Source organism: Echinococcus granulosus (assembly GCF_000524195.1).
Source record: "Echinococcus granulosus chromosome Unknown EG_S00012, whole genome shotgun sequence".
Lineage (NCBI taxonomy): Eukaryota > Metazoa > Platyhelminthes > Cestoda > Cyclophyllidea > Taeniidae > Echinococcus > Echinococcus granulosus.
Genome location: NW_020170392.1, coordinates 1,134,152 through 1,148,742, shown reverse-complemented (window position 1 = coordinate 1,148,742; position 14,591 = coordinate 1,134,152). Strand labels below are relative to the sequence as shown.

Here is a 14,591-nt window from a genome sequence, read left to right as displayed (position 1 = left end):
AGCTGTCATTTACTCTCGGAATTGACAGAGAAACACACATCAGATATACATGGAATTAAAGAGGCATCTGAGAAGTGAAAATAAGTAGAAACTGTGATTGTTTGGGCTATTCTTGGCTTTGAGACAGTACATTTTGAATAGTTAAGCTCACACTAGTTCGTGTCGAGTTAAGGAGGGACCTCGATTTTGGTGACAATTATCCCAATGAGCAAAGTGCTCGACCAACTCCTCTGGAAATACTAACTTAGAGCACGGAAATCCGTAAGAACGCATTTTGAATATCGTATGTTTTTTTGATCTTGAAGCTTCCGTCACTACTATTTACTTTTGGTTTTAATAAAGCTTCACCTTGTTCCATCTTTTAATCTCCAAATGCCGAAATCCAAGTGCAAAGGATGCCTTCTAATGAACCCAGTACTTATCGGAAAACATATTTTATTCAGATTTATAAAAATGCAGAGAAATTTATAGTTACATCAATTCTGATTTTGTTTGAATTCCTTAATTATTATAAACAAGAGGAATGATGACGTATTTCCCTTTTAAATACAGGAAGTTTTTTCTTTTGTCTATGAATCCGATTACCTGCCTGATGATAAAGTGAATGAGCCAAGGCGCATTCGCTCCATCAGCCATAAAGTACATGATGTTGCAGTTTATCAACAACGTCGGAGTTGTGGAAAGCTAGACTTTTTCATCAAGATGGTTACTGGAATTTGTCATCAAAATTTTCGTTCAAACAACCAAGAAAGTAAAAAAAATTAAGGGAAGATGAATATTTTGCTTGAACGATAAACAGGTGTAGCAGCACAGTTTAAGCGTATAAAATGAAACAAGAATAGGGTTTTGAAATGCGTCACAAAAGGAAAAGCTAACCAAACCACACTTTTCAAATTGTGAACTTTCCTACGATTTTAAGTACTCCATTATCAAGGCATTTTTCCAAAGAAAACCATTTTTACTTCTTGTGACTATCGTAGATGGTGTTGGTGATGACTATCCACTTGCAGGTTGTAAGCTTTACCGAAATGGAATCATTTTATAAATAGAACAAGCGATTGCCGTAGTTGGTTTTGTGTTAAACCTTCAGATACCAAGCGTACGTTTAACTTTACTCAAGTCCGAGAGCAAACCAACTTGGGTTAAAGTCAAATTTTTTGACTTTAAAGACGTCTCTGTTTAACATTCTATCCGTAAAATTTAAACTTTTTCCTTAAAGAATCACAGCTGATGGTGCACACAAATTTTCTTGAAATTAGCCCCAATTCCGCAAAATTTAATTACTTCACCCAGTCACAGATCCCTAGAGCTACTAATTTGATATTTTGACCCACTGAGGGCACTATAATAAAGAAAAGAATCGGTTGTTTCATTGAAACAAAGTGTCCATTATTGTCAAAAGAAACAAACACTTGAACTAGATCTTTTCAGGAGAAATACACTAAACATGGTCTTGATGCTGGAATTGGTCGTGTAAACACGGTCAAGGATCGTCATTATAGCTTAAACAAAAGGTGACCTCAATTTGGGTGTCCTTAACACGAAATTTCACACAATAAACTCGACAGTAAATTTTAGGCCAGAAAGTTACCCACTTGCTCCTTATGAAAATTCTCTCTATCTTCAGACAATAGACTTAGCGAGCCCCTTTCATGCACTATTTACTTTGCCTGAAGCAATGGCAGCAGAAATGACAAGAAGAAACATTTTTAGATAAAACAACATGAATGGGGACTAAAAATAACCAAATAGCTGCATTTTTCTCCTCATTTTTTTGCTTAGAAGATGAGTGTTCTGTGGAGGATTATCTTTTTTTCTGAAAAATGAGCAACTATTATGCACGTCGAAAGTAGGGAAGGAGAGGGAGGGGGATGATACTCCCGAACGTGATGAGCAAGAAATGTAGATCATTCAGGTGCATATTTTGAGGAAAATGGCAATTGAATAATGTATGCACAGAGGTAGGAGACTTGTGATGCAAAAATCGGACTCACCAGGAAAATTTTACATTGAGAGATGGGATGTTTTCTAGATCAGGTTCCCTCCTCCACGTTTTATCATGAAGAACTTTTTCGCACAACTTCAGTCACCAAAATGCATTAAAAATGCGCATTTTTAGCACATTTCTTCATTTACTGTAAGACCATTACTTCAATATTTTCATTCAGCCAGAAATCCACTTGTGGATGTGTCCAAGCAGCTACAAATCCTCATAAAAACCGACATCAAATTCAGTGGTCTTGAGTCTTTGCTTAAACAACTTATTCTTTTCAGTAAGTTTCACATGTGGTAGAAATGCAATCCTTACTCGTCCACGGCCCGCTACAACGATGATCCAGAAGCAACCGATCTGGAATTGTTGTTTTACTCATCCAGGTTAAACTCGAAATGAGGATTATCTTCAGCCCCGTACTTTTTACAAATGAATTAGCATAGCGACGAAAAGCGCTAAAAATTAAGTGAGAATAATATAGCGTCAGTGCAAAATTGAACACACAGTGGACACGTAGTTCGGTCAGAATGGGCATTTGCCTCCTTTCTAGTGCAGTACAAAGCTATGGGACTTGGTTGTAATTCAGATCTAAAGTAATATCTCAAGCAAGAAAAGTATCAACATGTAGGAATCATTGAGAGGATCCCGATGGATTATTAGTAGATAAATAAACACTTGGAACGTCAGCCACGTGAAATTTACTAGTGTGCATCCACGCAATGACCGAAGATTATGGCAAAAGTCGAGTTGCAGAAACATGAAGTACACGGGTGGATAGATGTGGATGGGTAAGTGTTGTGAACTGCAGCAGGTCATAGGAAAATCAGTTCAGTTAGGGAATTATGTGATTCAAAAAAGCATAATTTTATTCCAAGGAAATCAAAAACTGCCTAAGAGAAATATGATATTTCAAAATGTGTAGCGTATATCTTCGAAAAAAGCACAGCAAAATGACATCTAATAAAACCATGGTCAACTTCTAAAAAGTTCGCAAGTTTTCTTGACGTCCTTAATGCTGGAGAGCAGTGAACCCTCAAAGATGCCCCCAAACAAGGCAGTCCGAGATATCAAAGTAGGGGATCGAGGAAGTCAGATGTAAGGGATCGCGTTATCAAGGATCGTGCAAGCTGCGAGAAAGAGCAACTCACTCCTCAAAGATAAAATCTAACTGGAATTCGAATCACTTATAATTGGATCTGAAATGCCTGGCTCCAACTGCATACACAACGGAAGCCAATTAACTGCCTTATCAAATACCAGAGGCCCTGCGAACTTCTACGTCAATAAACCCTTCCCAGATGGCCTAAAACCCCTCCACCGGAGAAGAGCGTATTCACGAAACACAGAAAGCTGGAGTACGTGTAATGGCCATGAATGATAATAATGAAACGTGGTTTTTTCTGCTAAAATTTAAACATCAACAATGCTGCTACGCACCTCGTTGGAAGCATAGGAGTAGTTGTAGTCATTTTTGGCGCGCCGCTGGACCTCGTGGGCAAACTTGAGGTACTCCTCGCTGTCGGGTTTGCGCAGAGTGACTGTCATCAACACCCGGTAGGCCTCCCGCGCCCGTTTGTTCTCCTCGGCCGGTGCGTTCAGACGGAACCAGGGGCGTGCCTGCTGCTCCGAACTGAAGAAAGTGAAGAAAGAAGAGGAACGAGTGACAACTTCCTGTTCCGATTTCGAATAAAAAGGGCGAATTGTTACTAGTACACGTGATGGGTAAAGAGTGGGGGCTTTTCGAGAGAGAAAGGTGTTCGGACCCGGTATTCCAACTATGGCTTTACGGTTGCCCTGCTTACAACCGGAGTCAATCATTATTCAAAGATTACAGTGAACGGATTTCTGCCGCAATCAATTAGAAAAAAATAGCATTTAACACTCATTCACTGCTAATAACATAAACACATCGACCATGAGATACATACTATGCCCAAATGTACACCCTCCAGTGATTACTTTTTAACTCGATTTATTTAACACTTGTAAAAAGACAACGACTAAACGAAGGAAGTCCGGCCTCTCTTGGGCAAGCCGGTTGGTTGTGAGTTTGAAGAAGTGTGAAGTGATTAAGCAGTCAAGAGAGCAAAAAGAGAAAACGACTAAGACGGTTAGGAAAATGCACTATAAGGAGGAGAATCTGATGCCAAATTCATCACCTATGAGGCCTGAATTTGGCATTTTAGTGAAAAGTACACTTGGGGCATATTTAAAAACCACAAACTATGCGCTGTCATTCGGACTACCAATGCGTTGTTGGTGACAGTTAACCAAATCAGATCGCCCAACTTGCATGTTTTTATGACCCAGTAAATAACAAAATCACTAAATTCAAAATATTTCCAGAAGGTAAAAGTTTGGATAGGTCCATGCAACTTTCCAACGTATTATTATTTATAATTTTAGACACGAGACCACTCTGGAGACGAACTGTGTCCAGTATGCAACCAGTGGGTAAAAACGGGACTTTTCAGAAAAAACATCGTGGGTTAGGCGACTTCAAGGTTAATATCCCACTACCACTGAACTCACTTTGGGATACGTACCAAAAAGGGAAAGTTTTTCAGCGATTTCAAAATGATGAAGTCTCAAACGCTTGCGCCAAACAAGTTTACCTGGGAAGAGATTTTATCATTAGATATCCATACTTGTTTTGACAACTTAAGAATGAGACGATTAATTGAATTGATGGTAAGACTGAAGTCCTAAACTCACCAAATCAAAATGTCATCGGAGTTTCTTCAGAGTTTATGTGAATTTCTAACAATAGGTTAGCGCCTATCAGCAGGTATTTTGGGATCTGATGCTGCCAGAGTAGAAACCTTTAGCAGTGGCTTTGGAATCATAAAAACAAGCTAAGTAGTCACGGGATCGCGTTTGTTTAAAAGGTAAAGCTCTATCAATCCCAACACGGTGTCACAGTGACCTATTACACTTCAGGTTGATATTCAATTCGATTATATCAAATGTCTTCACAGAGGGATTGATGCAATATGATAAAACAGGTTTATCTCAACGGTACCCTTGCTACCATGTGTGATATAACCTACAGAAAAGGGACAGAGGGTATCAAATTGCCCGGCTCACTTGGCTCAAAAAGTTAGTCCGACAAACGATTTAATGATAATCTGGGATGGAGTTGCCTTCGAGACCACGTATGGGTGATAGCCCAAGAGCAAATGAAAGTATTCCAACCTGCGAATCTTTCAAAACTCTAGCACTTCTACAAAGTAAGTATCAGAAAAGCGCAAGGATGCCTTCTTGTTGATGGAAAATTCATCCTACAAATATCTATACCGCTTTTAAATTGGTACATTTACTCCCTCATATGTGGTGTCTACGATTTCAGGGATAGTTTTGAATGCAGAAAAACTAAATGGGAGAAATATTCGAACATTTGTGTTCGAAAAACCTAACTGCATTGTGGCACGTTTTCAATGAGGTTCAATTTTAATGGAGTATTTAAAAACGGAGCAACGTGGAAGAGTGAGAAACCAACCTGCTGAGTAGATCAATGTTAATGAAGACGTATTCTCCGTTGATGAAGCCCAATTCGTAGGCGATGAGCATTAACTGTCGAACTGCGTCGGGATCGGCACAAAGGATCACAACTGCAAAAAAACCATTCAAAAACACAGACTTGAGCATTAGTAGCAAAAAGGAGACGAAAAAAGGGTAGTGGTGAATGGGAAAAAAATTGAAAGTTTCCCCAGTCGTGAGCTGGTAAAGCCGATCTGGAAATATATGGGATGAGCCTGTGTCTAAAAGACTCATAACCATAAATAAGGCAAGCTTCCGACTCTTTAACAAAAGCCAACCCGAGTAAATGGTTCCTTAGCGGAATAAAGGAAAAGTGCGACTAAAGAAGGTGTTTACGAAAAGCAAATTCGGCTTTTCAGCAAGTCCAAAAATGTAATGAAGTACTAATTCTACAGGGACCAATCCTTTGTTAACAAAGAATGATTGAATAAAATGTTCTTGCAACCTACTGTTAATTGATTGAAATAGAAAGCCCAAATGGAATTAAAGAGCAAAGAATTGTAGAGAAAATTTCTCTAAACGAAGCATAGCTAATAAGCTTATATCGTTTTCAAATGAACATCGCCATGAAAGAGACGTTTCTTCACTCCGGGATAGAAAAGAGCATTTGATTCCATAGTAAAAGACATTATGTCGACGTTTGTACTTTTAACATAGGACTGAGGGGCCAAAAGAACGATTCTTCTAAAAGTAAAGCAGTCTTTGCCTTCTTTTTCGCATAAATTAAAAACGAAAGAGCTAGCAGCAGTGCTCGGTCGCAAAAATGTCAAAGTTCAACAACACCGCAAATCCACCAACGACAGTGAACGTCTCAAGTTTCTCAAAAGGATAAAAAATGAAGATCCTTCAGGGAATTCTCATTTTTTTTATTCCGTTGCCTTATAACAAACTAGAAATGATATTTCGGTATTAAATTCATCAAAAAGTTAGCAAACTTTTAGAATATTTGCTTATTTATTGGCATTTGTGAGCCGAAAATCAGTTGAGTCATTGATAGAAAATCACAGAAGTTTAACTGGAAGTAGAAATGGGAAACCAGCCAATTAGCATGAGTGCTTTTAAAAGCTACTAATTCTGACATGCTTTTCCGGTTATTTTTAGAAGCAACCATGCCCTATTTCCCCCAAATGCTTCATAAAATTAAAGGTTGATAAAGAATATGCGAACGTGAATTGAAATTAACAATAAAACATCGACAAGGCTTTTTCATTTTCCATTGTAGTGAGAACCAAACTACAAACAAAGTCAAAAACGGGTAAAAGAAACATTTTTGATATTCTACTAATGACAAGAATCATCAAAAGCTCACTTAAAAAAAATGCCAAGAATTTGAGCAGCTTCAGAGAAACTAGAAATGCGAAACGCCGAAGGCCTTGAAAAAAGCTTAGCTTCTAGAAAAACCAGTTTCGTCGAACTATATATTTGTTAAAATCCTAGCAATATTGGGACCAAGTAACCCTACCCATGGGCAACTTTTCGGAACACCAACCGTACTTAACTGCCCCCAAAGCCAACGGGTCAAAACTCCTCTTGAGCGTCTCCTCTCTCCAAAGAGCTTACCACGTCCATAGGAGGAGATTTGCTTCATGCGTTGTCGCATATCCTCCACATTATTGTGATCAGTGATCACTCCCTCCACTCGAAATCCACCCAACCCTCCACCGGAAAGAATCGCCTTAGCAACAAAGAACGCCGACGCAGCGGCAGCAACAATCTGTGGACTGACACCCTCCAGATCAGCCGTGGTCTCGTCTACTCGCACGTGTAACAGTGCAATATTCTTGTGCGCTCGTGGCTCCCAGCCAAAGTGCGTGAATACGGTGTAGAGGAAACCGTTCAGGGATCCATGATGGCCACCCAGACGGGTGAGCTGTGGGTAGCGGGTCTTGTCAGCGAGATCAATCTCAAAACCACCGAATGTGACTAGGGGCCGCTTAAACCGGGCTCCAACAATGCGCGCTGCGGAGGCGAGGGGGAAGGTGCACACGGGACCGATGAAGGCATGGACGGGATCGTCCATGAGAAAGTGGAATATGAGGTTGAGAGTGACTGCGACATCACACTTGGTGTCGCCCCAGAGAAACTCTAGACGTGGCAGACGTGAGGCAAAGGGTAGGGCTTGGATTCGGTTGATGGCGTAGTCCAGGGCTGGCGCCAAATAAGTGGCTACTTTGGCATTCTTTTGTAGTGGAAGGATAAGAGAAACGCGTTCTGAGACCTCTCCAGCTACTACTAACATGTGGCCTGACCTTGCGAATCTTGCACCTGTCGCAACTGCGAATGTATATCAGAGCATATGACTGAAGTAATTTCGTCGCCTCAATTTAGGTACCGAAGTGTTCTGCTGCCTCATTGACGTGCAAATGATTACTAAATGCAAAGTGTATTGAGACATCTATTCATGAAGCTGTATCATGAAACCAGACGCAGATACTCAGCACTCAGTAAAAAGCCTGCTTTCGCAAAATAGAGTCCTAATTACGGTCTTCCTAAAGAAAGCCTGGAACCACACTGGGTTCAAGATCAGGAGTTTTTCATGCCTCCACTTGAAATAGAATGAAGCAGCGTTTTAGCTCATTGACCGGAAAGATAATGCCTGAGAGGGACTTTGAAAACTTAGGTTCCCAGATCACTGTATTGTATGTATGTATTTCACAATGAACGAATGCTTCAAGGCAAATGGAAGATGAGATTTGAATACGACAGGAATCCCAAGAATTCAATCAATTTTGACACTGTGACAAGGCAAAAGGAAGCATTACCGCCGGATTGTTAATCTGAAATCGGTAAGATCAAAAAAAAAACCTATACCCGGAGGGCAATTTTGTAAAAAAAACTGCCTTATAAAAAATACCTGAGAAAGTTTTCCAATGGGTTCTCCCAGGCTTTTCATGGACTTGGGGACTGTGGCAAGGCCGAAATGAAGATAGTGGACCTGAGAAATACTCAAATTCAGGAAGCGTCCCACCTTAGGTTAAGAAGCTCATCAAACCAAAGCAGGTGGACTAATTTAAGGGCTTATTACAACTTCTACCTAGGAGGGCATCCCCTGAAAATACTCGTATTTTATGGAATTCGAAAGACAAGATTGTTGTTGTGATCGTTAATTCGTAAGCATGAAAATAACTACCCGTAGAATTTCTTAGGCATCTTATGACTTCGCTGACCAAGTGCTGTTACAAACGCTTAAATACGGAGGATTGAATATGCCAAGAACTATGAGCGAAACATGGCCTCCCACAGAGGGAGAGAACTGCCAACATCTGCCCCTGGAATGCACTTTTGCCTGAAACCCTAAGGTCATGCCACACTCACCGGCCGGGATTTACCTCAACGGGAAAATTTAACCTATTTGGAAGCATTCCCCGCTACACTGAAATTAAGAACAGAACTGTCGTTTTAAGCTCAGAGAGGTGCACCTCCACAAGTCAGGCCACAGTCTAAGATGACCCCGGACAGGTAAGAAAGAGCTACCTGAAGTTGTGCCGCTGCGGCGGAAATATCCCCAAGGGTGGGATCAAAAGGCACAAGAATAGCAATTCGATAGGCTGCCTCATCAGTGGGTAGATCGCAAAAGTGTCTACCCAAACCGTAAAACTCCGCGATTTCATCCTGAGTTAGATTGGCAGCAGAGTGGCGGCAAACGAAGGTGAAAATCAAGGAAAAAGTGTTTAGGAATAGGGAGAAATTACACATCCTCGCCGCCGCCAGCGATAGAAATGTCAGCAGTACCATCAGCCATTGCAGCACAGAGATCAGTGAAGCATCGTGTGAACTGGACGAGAAGAACAAGTTTGTTTGTGTCTAATGAGGGCATATATTGAGTAAGGAACCAATCACCTGACTGGACGACTTCTGTTGGTCAATCACTTCAGGGAAAGAACCAATCAAATGGAGGTGATTGGGAGTTTTACCTACTGCCAAACCTCGGCTGCAACACTTGAAATTCGGTGGTGTGCTGTAAGTTTTGTGAGGTCTCATAATTATGCCATATCCTTTTTGTTCTTTTCCACTGGCCAGGCTTGATTTTTATTTCCCCAAAGTCGATGTAGACACCAGACATTACATACACAAGCTTGGTTTTTCATGAGTAACGATAGGCTAAGACGCATTCACAACGAGATGTTCGCCTTCTCCTCCCCCCCTTCCCGCAGCACCTTATCAATGGTTTACACCAAACAATTCAAGGTATACAGACACTGTAATTCATGAACATTCCAAAAAGGTCCGATTTTTAAAAAAAGAGGCATCAAATCTAGCCATGTGGTTACACAGATCGGTAAAAGATCACATCTCGGTGATCCTCGGTGTGTTAGCTTCCTCAAATCTCTGGATTTTTCACGAAACCTATCTTTTCTTCAAATTCAGTAAAATTATTCCCCAAATTTTTGTTAAAATTAAGGTATTCGTGCTTTTAGTTCATATGGTAAACGCCCAATATGAGATGGGCGTGTACTTGTTGTGATAATTTCACATTTAAAAATTGGGAAGGGGTAATTAAGAAGGCCCAACGGCAAAAATGCTACCACTTTTTGGATGTATATAACGGCAGAAAAAGCTCTCTAGTACATCTGTGAAAGACGTAATCTGGAATAAATGTTTAAAAACAAGTTGAGGGGAAATAGTCTACACTTTCTGAATCACAGTCTTCTACCGACATCTTCTACATTGCCCTTCTAAATCCACACCCAATGGGCCTATTTGCGTAGCCAAGACTAGCAACATGTTCATTCGTTTTTAAAAACTTGTGCATGGGTGGAATAAATTACGCTACTCGGCTACACGAAGCGCCAAAATTTGGGTAGCAAAACTAAAAACGCGCTACTTATTTAAACTAAGTAAAGTGATTCAACTACTTAACTACGGGTAGCGTCAAGACCTCGATGCCCACTGCGCAGAGGAACAGTTTTACTTGTGAATTTAAGGAAAGGCGAAGGAGAAGCAGGAGGCAGGCTAGAAAATTTGATTTATTTGTAATCTGCACAACATTCTTTCTCGATACCTTCGCACAAAAACATGGCTTTTCCTCATCCACAAATACCGAAAATAATAAAGCGGGGACTGATATCTATTCAGGAAATTTTTTCACTGCATACTTGTAGCACCAAAATATTTGTACATACACCTTTAAGGATCATGTAACTAGCCAAACATCGACAAGCTGTGGCACATTTGCATATTCCCTGCTTCGGGATTATTGCAACTCCGACTGCATAACAAAATCAAGCAGTCTTTTGAAATATCTCAATTCAGCAGAACCGCACCCGTAATATGAATATCTACATTTTGATCTCCTACCAGCCAATCTGGACCTTGACGGTAAGGGAGAAATACATGAACCTGACATGACCTTGAGGCAAGCCAATCAAAATAAGCATGGTCACGATCAGTTCTACCACTATCTCGAAGGTCCTTCAGTCGAAAAACAACAAAACACAAATCAGTCGAACAAAAGGCGGAAAAGCCTTCAACGTTGACAGTTAATTATCCCCCATGAACGCATCGTGCATCATTTCTCCTTTCTGACATTGTTGACTTGTCAAACATGTCTTGATCTCCCGAAGCACAGAGCAGCAAGCGACTAAAGCTGCGTGTACTTTTACGCAAGCGTGAAAGCTCTCATATTATTTTCCTCCGGAAAAATAGCAACCGCCCAAGAAACCGTTGCATTTACACGAGAATGGTAAATAAACCCTTTCTTGAATTGAAAATAGGACATATCTATTTGTCTGATGAGGAAAATAGGCTAAAAATTCAACCTCCTTTCAAATTATTGAGCTACCGACTTAGCCGACTTCAGCATAAGTAGTCGATTCGAGACTCTTAGAATCGAGGCGTACGAAAAGGCGGTTTAGAATTGTAGTGTTCGTTTGTGAACACATACGGTGGTCCTTGGATATTTAGTCCAGTCTCAACTGTTGCCAACGCTGTGTTTCAACCGCTGCCTTCGTAGTATTTTGTGGAAAAGAATCCATATTTCAACAGATATCATGGACCCGCAAACAGGTGGCGAAAAATTAAAATGGACGAGGTCACTTTCACAAACAAGATTGGGGTTTTTTGAATGAAACAACTACTTGTCACAACAGCTGGGAAGGTTGTTACCTGGAGGTTGAGCCCATCGATGGATGCGAAACGTTCTCCCAAATGTGTTTCAGTGGACTTGAATTACAAACCACCCCTGTTCATTGTGGACCAGTCAAGTCAAGAGAAGCGGCTTTTGAGTAAGCAAACAAGTTGTCGAAGGAACAGATTGTGTTGAATCACATTATTTCCAACGTGCAAAGGCTCCCTTCAAGAAGTGATAAGGCGAATTTTGTTAAAATGTGACATGGTTGACCTCAACTTGACAAAAAAGACGAATTCGTGGGTTATGTAGATTTTAATAAAATAATCCTGATTCATATTTCTGCAACCAATGTGAAAGCAAAAGGAGGTAGATTTTTGACGACACAATCGTTTATGACTAGCCCAGCGATTGCACTTTAAGGAACTGCAGGGATGGGCTTTTGTGGTATTGTACAAAACCATGAGGCATAGAACCAAACCACTACTACCAAAGGAATGAATACAATTAGTCAAAAGACATCGGTGATTCTTGCTACTATGAAATGCCTCAAGGCGAATATGAAATTGATTCGTGGATTCCTTTCATTTACGCCTATAAGTGAAATAATCAAATGTGTTTTAACACATCCGGGAAGAGGTCAGTAATAATAGATTGGCTGTCAAAAGATGGATGGATAAAATGATTCATACAACCTGCATTTGGAAATTGCATCGGGATGCCAAGACAAATGCTTGACCATTGAAAAAGATCCCAACTTAATAGGGCGCAGGGAGGGGAACTCCGTTTTACTTCAATTGTAAATCATCGCCATTTTTACCGATGCCTCTACTCTGTAACGAAACTCCGTGATCAAAACTATAAATTTGATACAATATAAACTGGTCACACTGAAGTTGGCCCAGCCACGGCAAATATTCAACACTAAAGGAGGCGTAAAGCCAATCGACAGTGAGAACTTTTCAAAGATATATCGCAGCCGAAAATCCGACTTACAATACTGGATACCTAAAATTGCGGGTCATAAGGACGCAGAAGAACAGTGATAACACCTTTTGACTCATTTACTGTCATTTTCTCCTTTTTCTTCTCGTTGCTATTGTACAAAATACCCACAAACCTCAAGAAGTGAGATTTGCGCAGTTTGATCACCAATCGCTAGGTAAAAAAAAATGCTTTTCATCAGCGTCATTTCAAGGCAAAATTGATGTTAGCATCCTTCTGTGTCAAGGATTTTGTCTCCCAAAAGGCAGAGGCGTTTCCTCCTTCTGTGGAATGTCGCAATCTGGGTACCGTCAAGCCTTTGAGTTTGGCTTGCCCATTCACAATGGTAAGATAGTCGCTATCACCTATAACAGATACAAGTCTTGTTTGACGTGAAAGCTACTGCAATGACTTGACACAAACACGGAGAAGGCCTCTGCATTTTAATGTCTTTGAATTTCATCGGAATATGAATTATACCTAGTCAATGTATTGAATAAGTGGTTTGGGACTTTATTTTTATGCGGAAAGCAACCCCCCACTTCGAGATGAGCGCTCTACCTTCGGATCTAAGAAAATTTTTAACGACGATGAAGTCTTCTCCAACCAATAAATCGAAGCTGTCTTCCGGAGTTCATTCATCTCTATCCAAATTTCCTAAATGAGCTAACAAATGGAGCCAAGCAGATCCTCACACAGTTTGGTTTGGAAAGGGATATGTCAACTTTATTGTGAATGCTGCAACGTGAAAGGAGAAGTATCTTTATACCAATAAATATACGGATTCAATTAGGTCCCCAGACAGTACGGAATCAAAGACTTTCTTCAATACATCAGGGATTTACACTAATCCAAACCAACACTAAGCTAAAGTGCTTTCAAACTGTTCACTTTTCAATATTTATGGACTTCAATCCATGCCTACGGATAGAAGAATCAGAATTATTTGAAATGGTGCGAATTCTGACAGGAATGAAAATATAGCTGATAATTTAAATGGGCCATCAAAGACAGATGCAATTTTGAAAGCGAAAAATATTCTGAATTCCAGCGAAAAATATACTTTACGCAATTTGTACTCGGATGATCCATCGTGGTGTGAAGTTAATGAGCCTGGACTGGAACGGATCCCAAGTTTTTTTGACCCAGAAAGGCATATTACACTTTCATTGCTGAATGTCATTTTGAATTCGGATAACACTGGCCAGAAAAGGACGTCGTCACGATCAAAAATTCGAATTCGGCCCCAAAAGGTTGGTAATCACCATTCACGAAGTCTGGCATATGAATGGACCATAGATTGAACTGATCCCAACTGGATGTGGTCCCACTTCCACATTTGGGAAATACTCAGTACAAACTGCTCATCCCGGTCCAGATAAATGGAGTCTAGGACAGGTCAATGTCTCAGCTCCACTTTTTTTTAAAAAACATCGGCTATTTCTGTCAGCGGAATATATCTCAAGGCGAGTATTTTCAAAGTATTTTGGAATTTCCTGTGGATTCCTCTCACCCATGTTTAAGAATAAGGAGAACAAATGTGTTTTAGCAGCTGCAAGTTTTATTTAGTGTGGACGAACTATCAACAAATGACAGGTGGAAGTTCACCAAAGCTTGGATAAAAGAGGATAGACCCCAAGAAATCGATGCTCGAAAGTTATACCAGGAGATGACACTTGACACGTAGATTATTTATAAATGGAAATAAAATCAAGGCCGGTTTGGCCTGGAATGGAAATTCTATCTGCGAATTTGGGGGATGATCAGTAGAAAGCGAAGCTTTGTAAAACTAATGAATTTCCAAAAATAGCAATTGAATGAATGCCAATTCAACTTCACACCAACCTAGATTATTATTAAGAATGTCTCTTCTTGAAATACTAAAGCCAATTTCAAATCAAACGACATCTTGACAGTGAAAGGGCGTCTGATTGATCAAGTTCGTCTCATGAAATTTCCTTATCTTCATAACAAAGTCGTAGAGGGAGAATTTGGGAACAAGCAACT

The 14,591-nt window shown here is 40.3% G+C and overlaps 1 protein-coding gene across 1 annotated transcript in view; it reads right to left on the bottom strand. All coding sequences in view use genetic code 11, as the record gives it.

Annotated features, from left to right (window-relative positions):
• Nucleotides 1–14,591, bottom strand: part of EGR_02678 (Atrial natriuretic peptide receptor) — a gene marked incomplete at both ends in the record, with an annotated part of 43,645 nt that overhangs the window by 24,324 nt on the left and 4,730 nt on the right. Inside the window, 6 exons of the mRNA XM_024491927.1 lie at nt 3,431–3,623; nt 5,493–5,604; nt 7,094–7,712; nt 8,388–8,468; nt 9,008–9,113; nt 9,226–9,337. Of these exons, the coding sequence (XP_024353742.1) occupies nt 3,431–3,623; nt 5,493–5,604; nt 7,094–7,712; nt 8,388–8,468; nt 9,008–9,113; nt 9,226–9,337 (1,223 nt within the window). The remainder of the gene's footprint in view (nt 1–3,430; nt 3,624–5,492; nt 5,605–7,093; nt 7,713–8,387; nt 8,469–9,007; nt 9,114–9,225; nt 9,338–14,591) is intronic.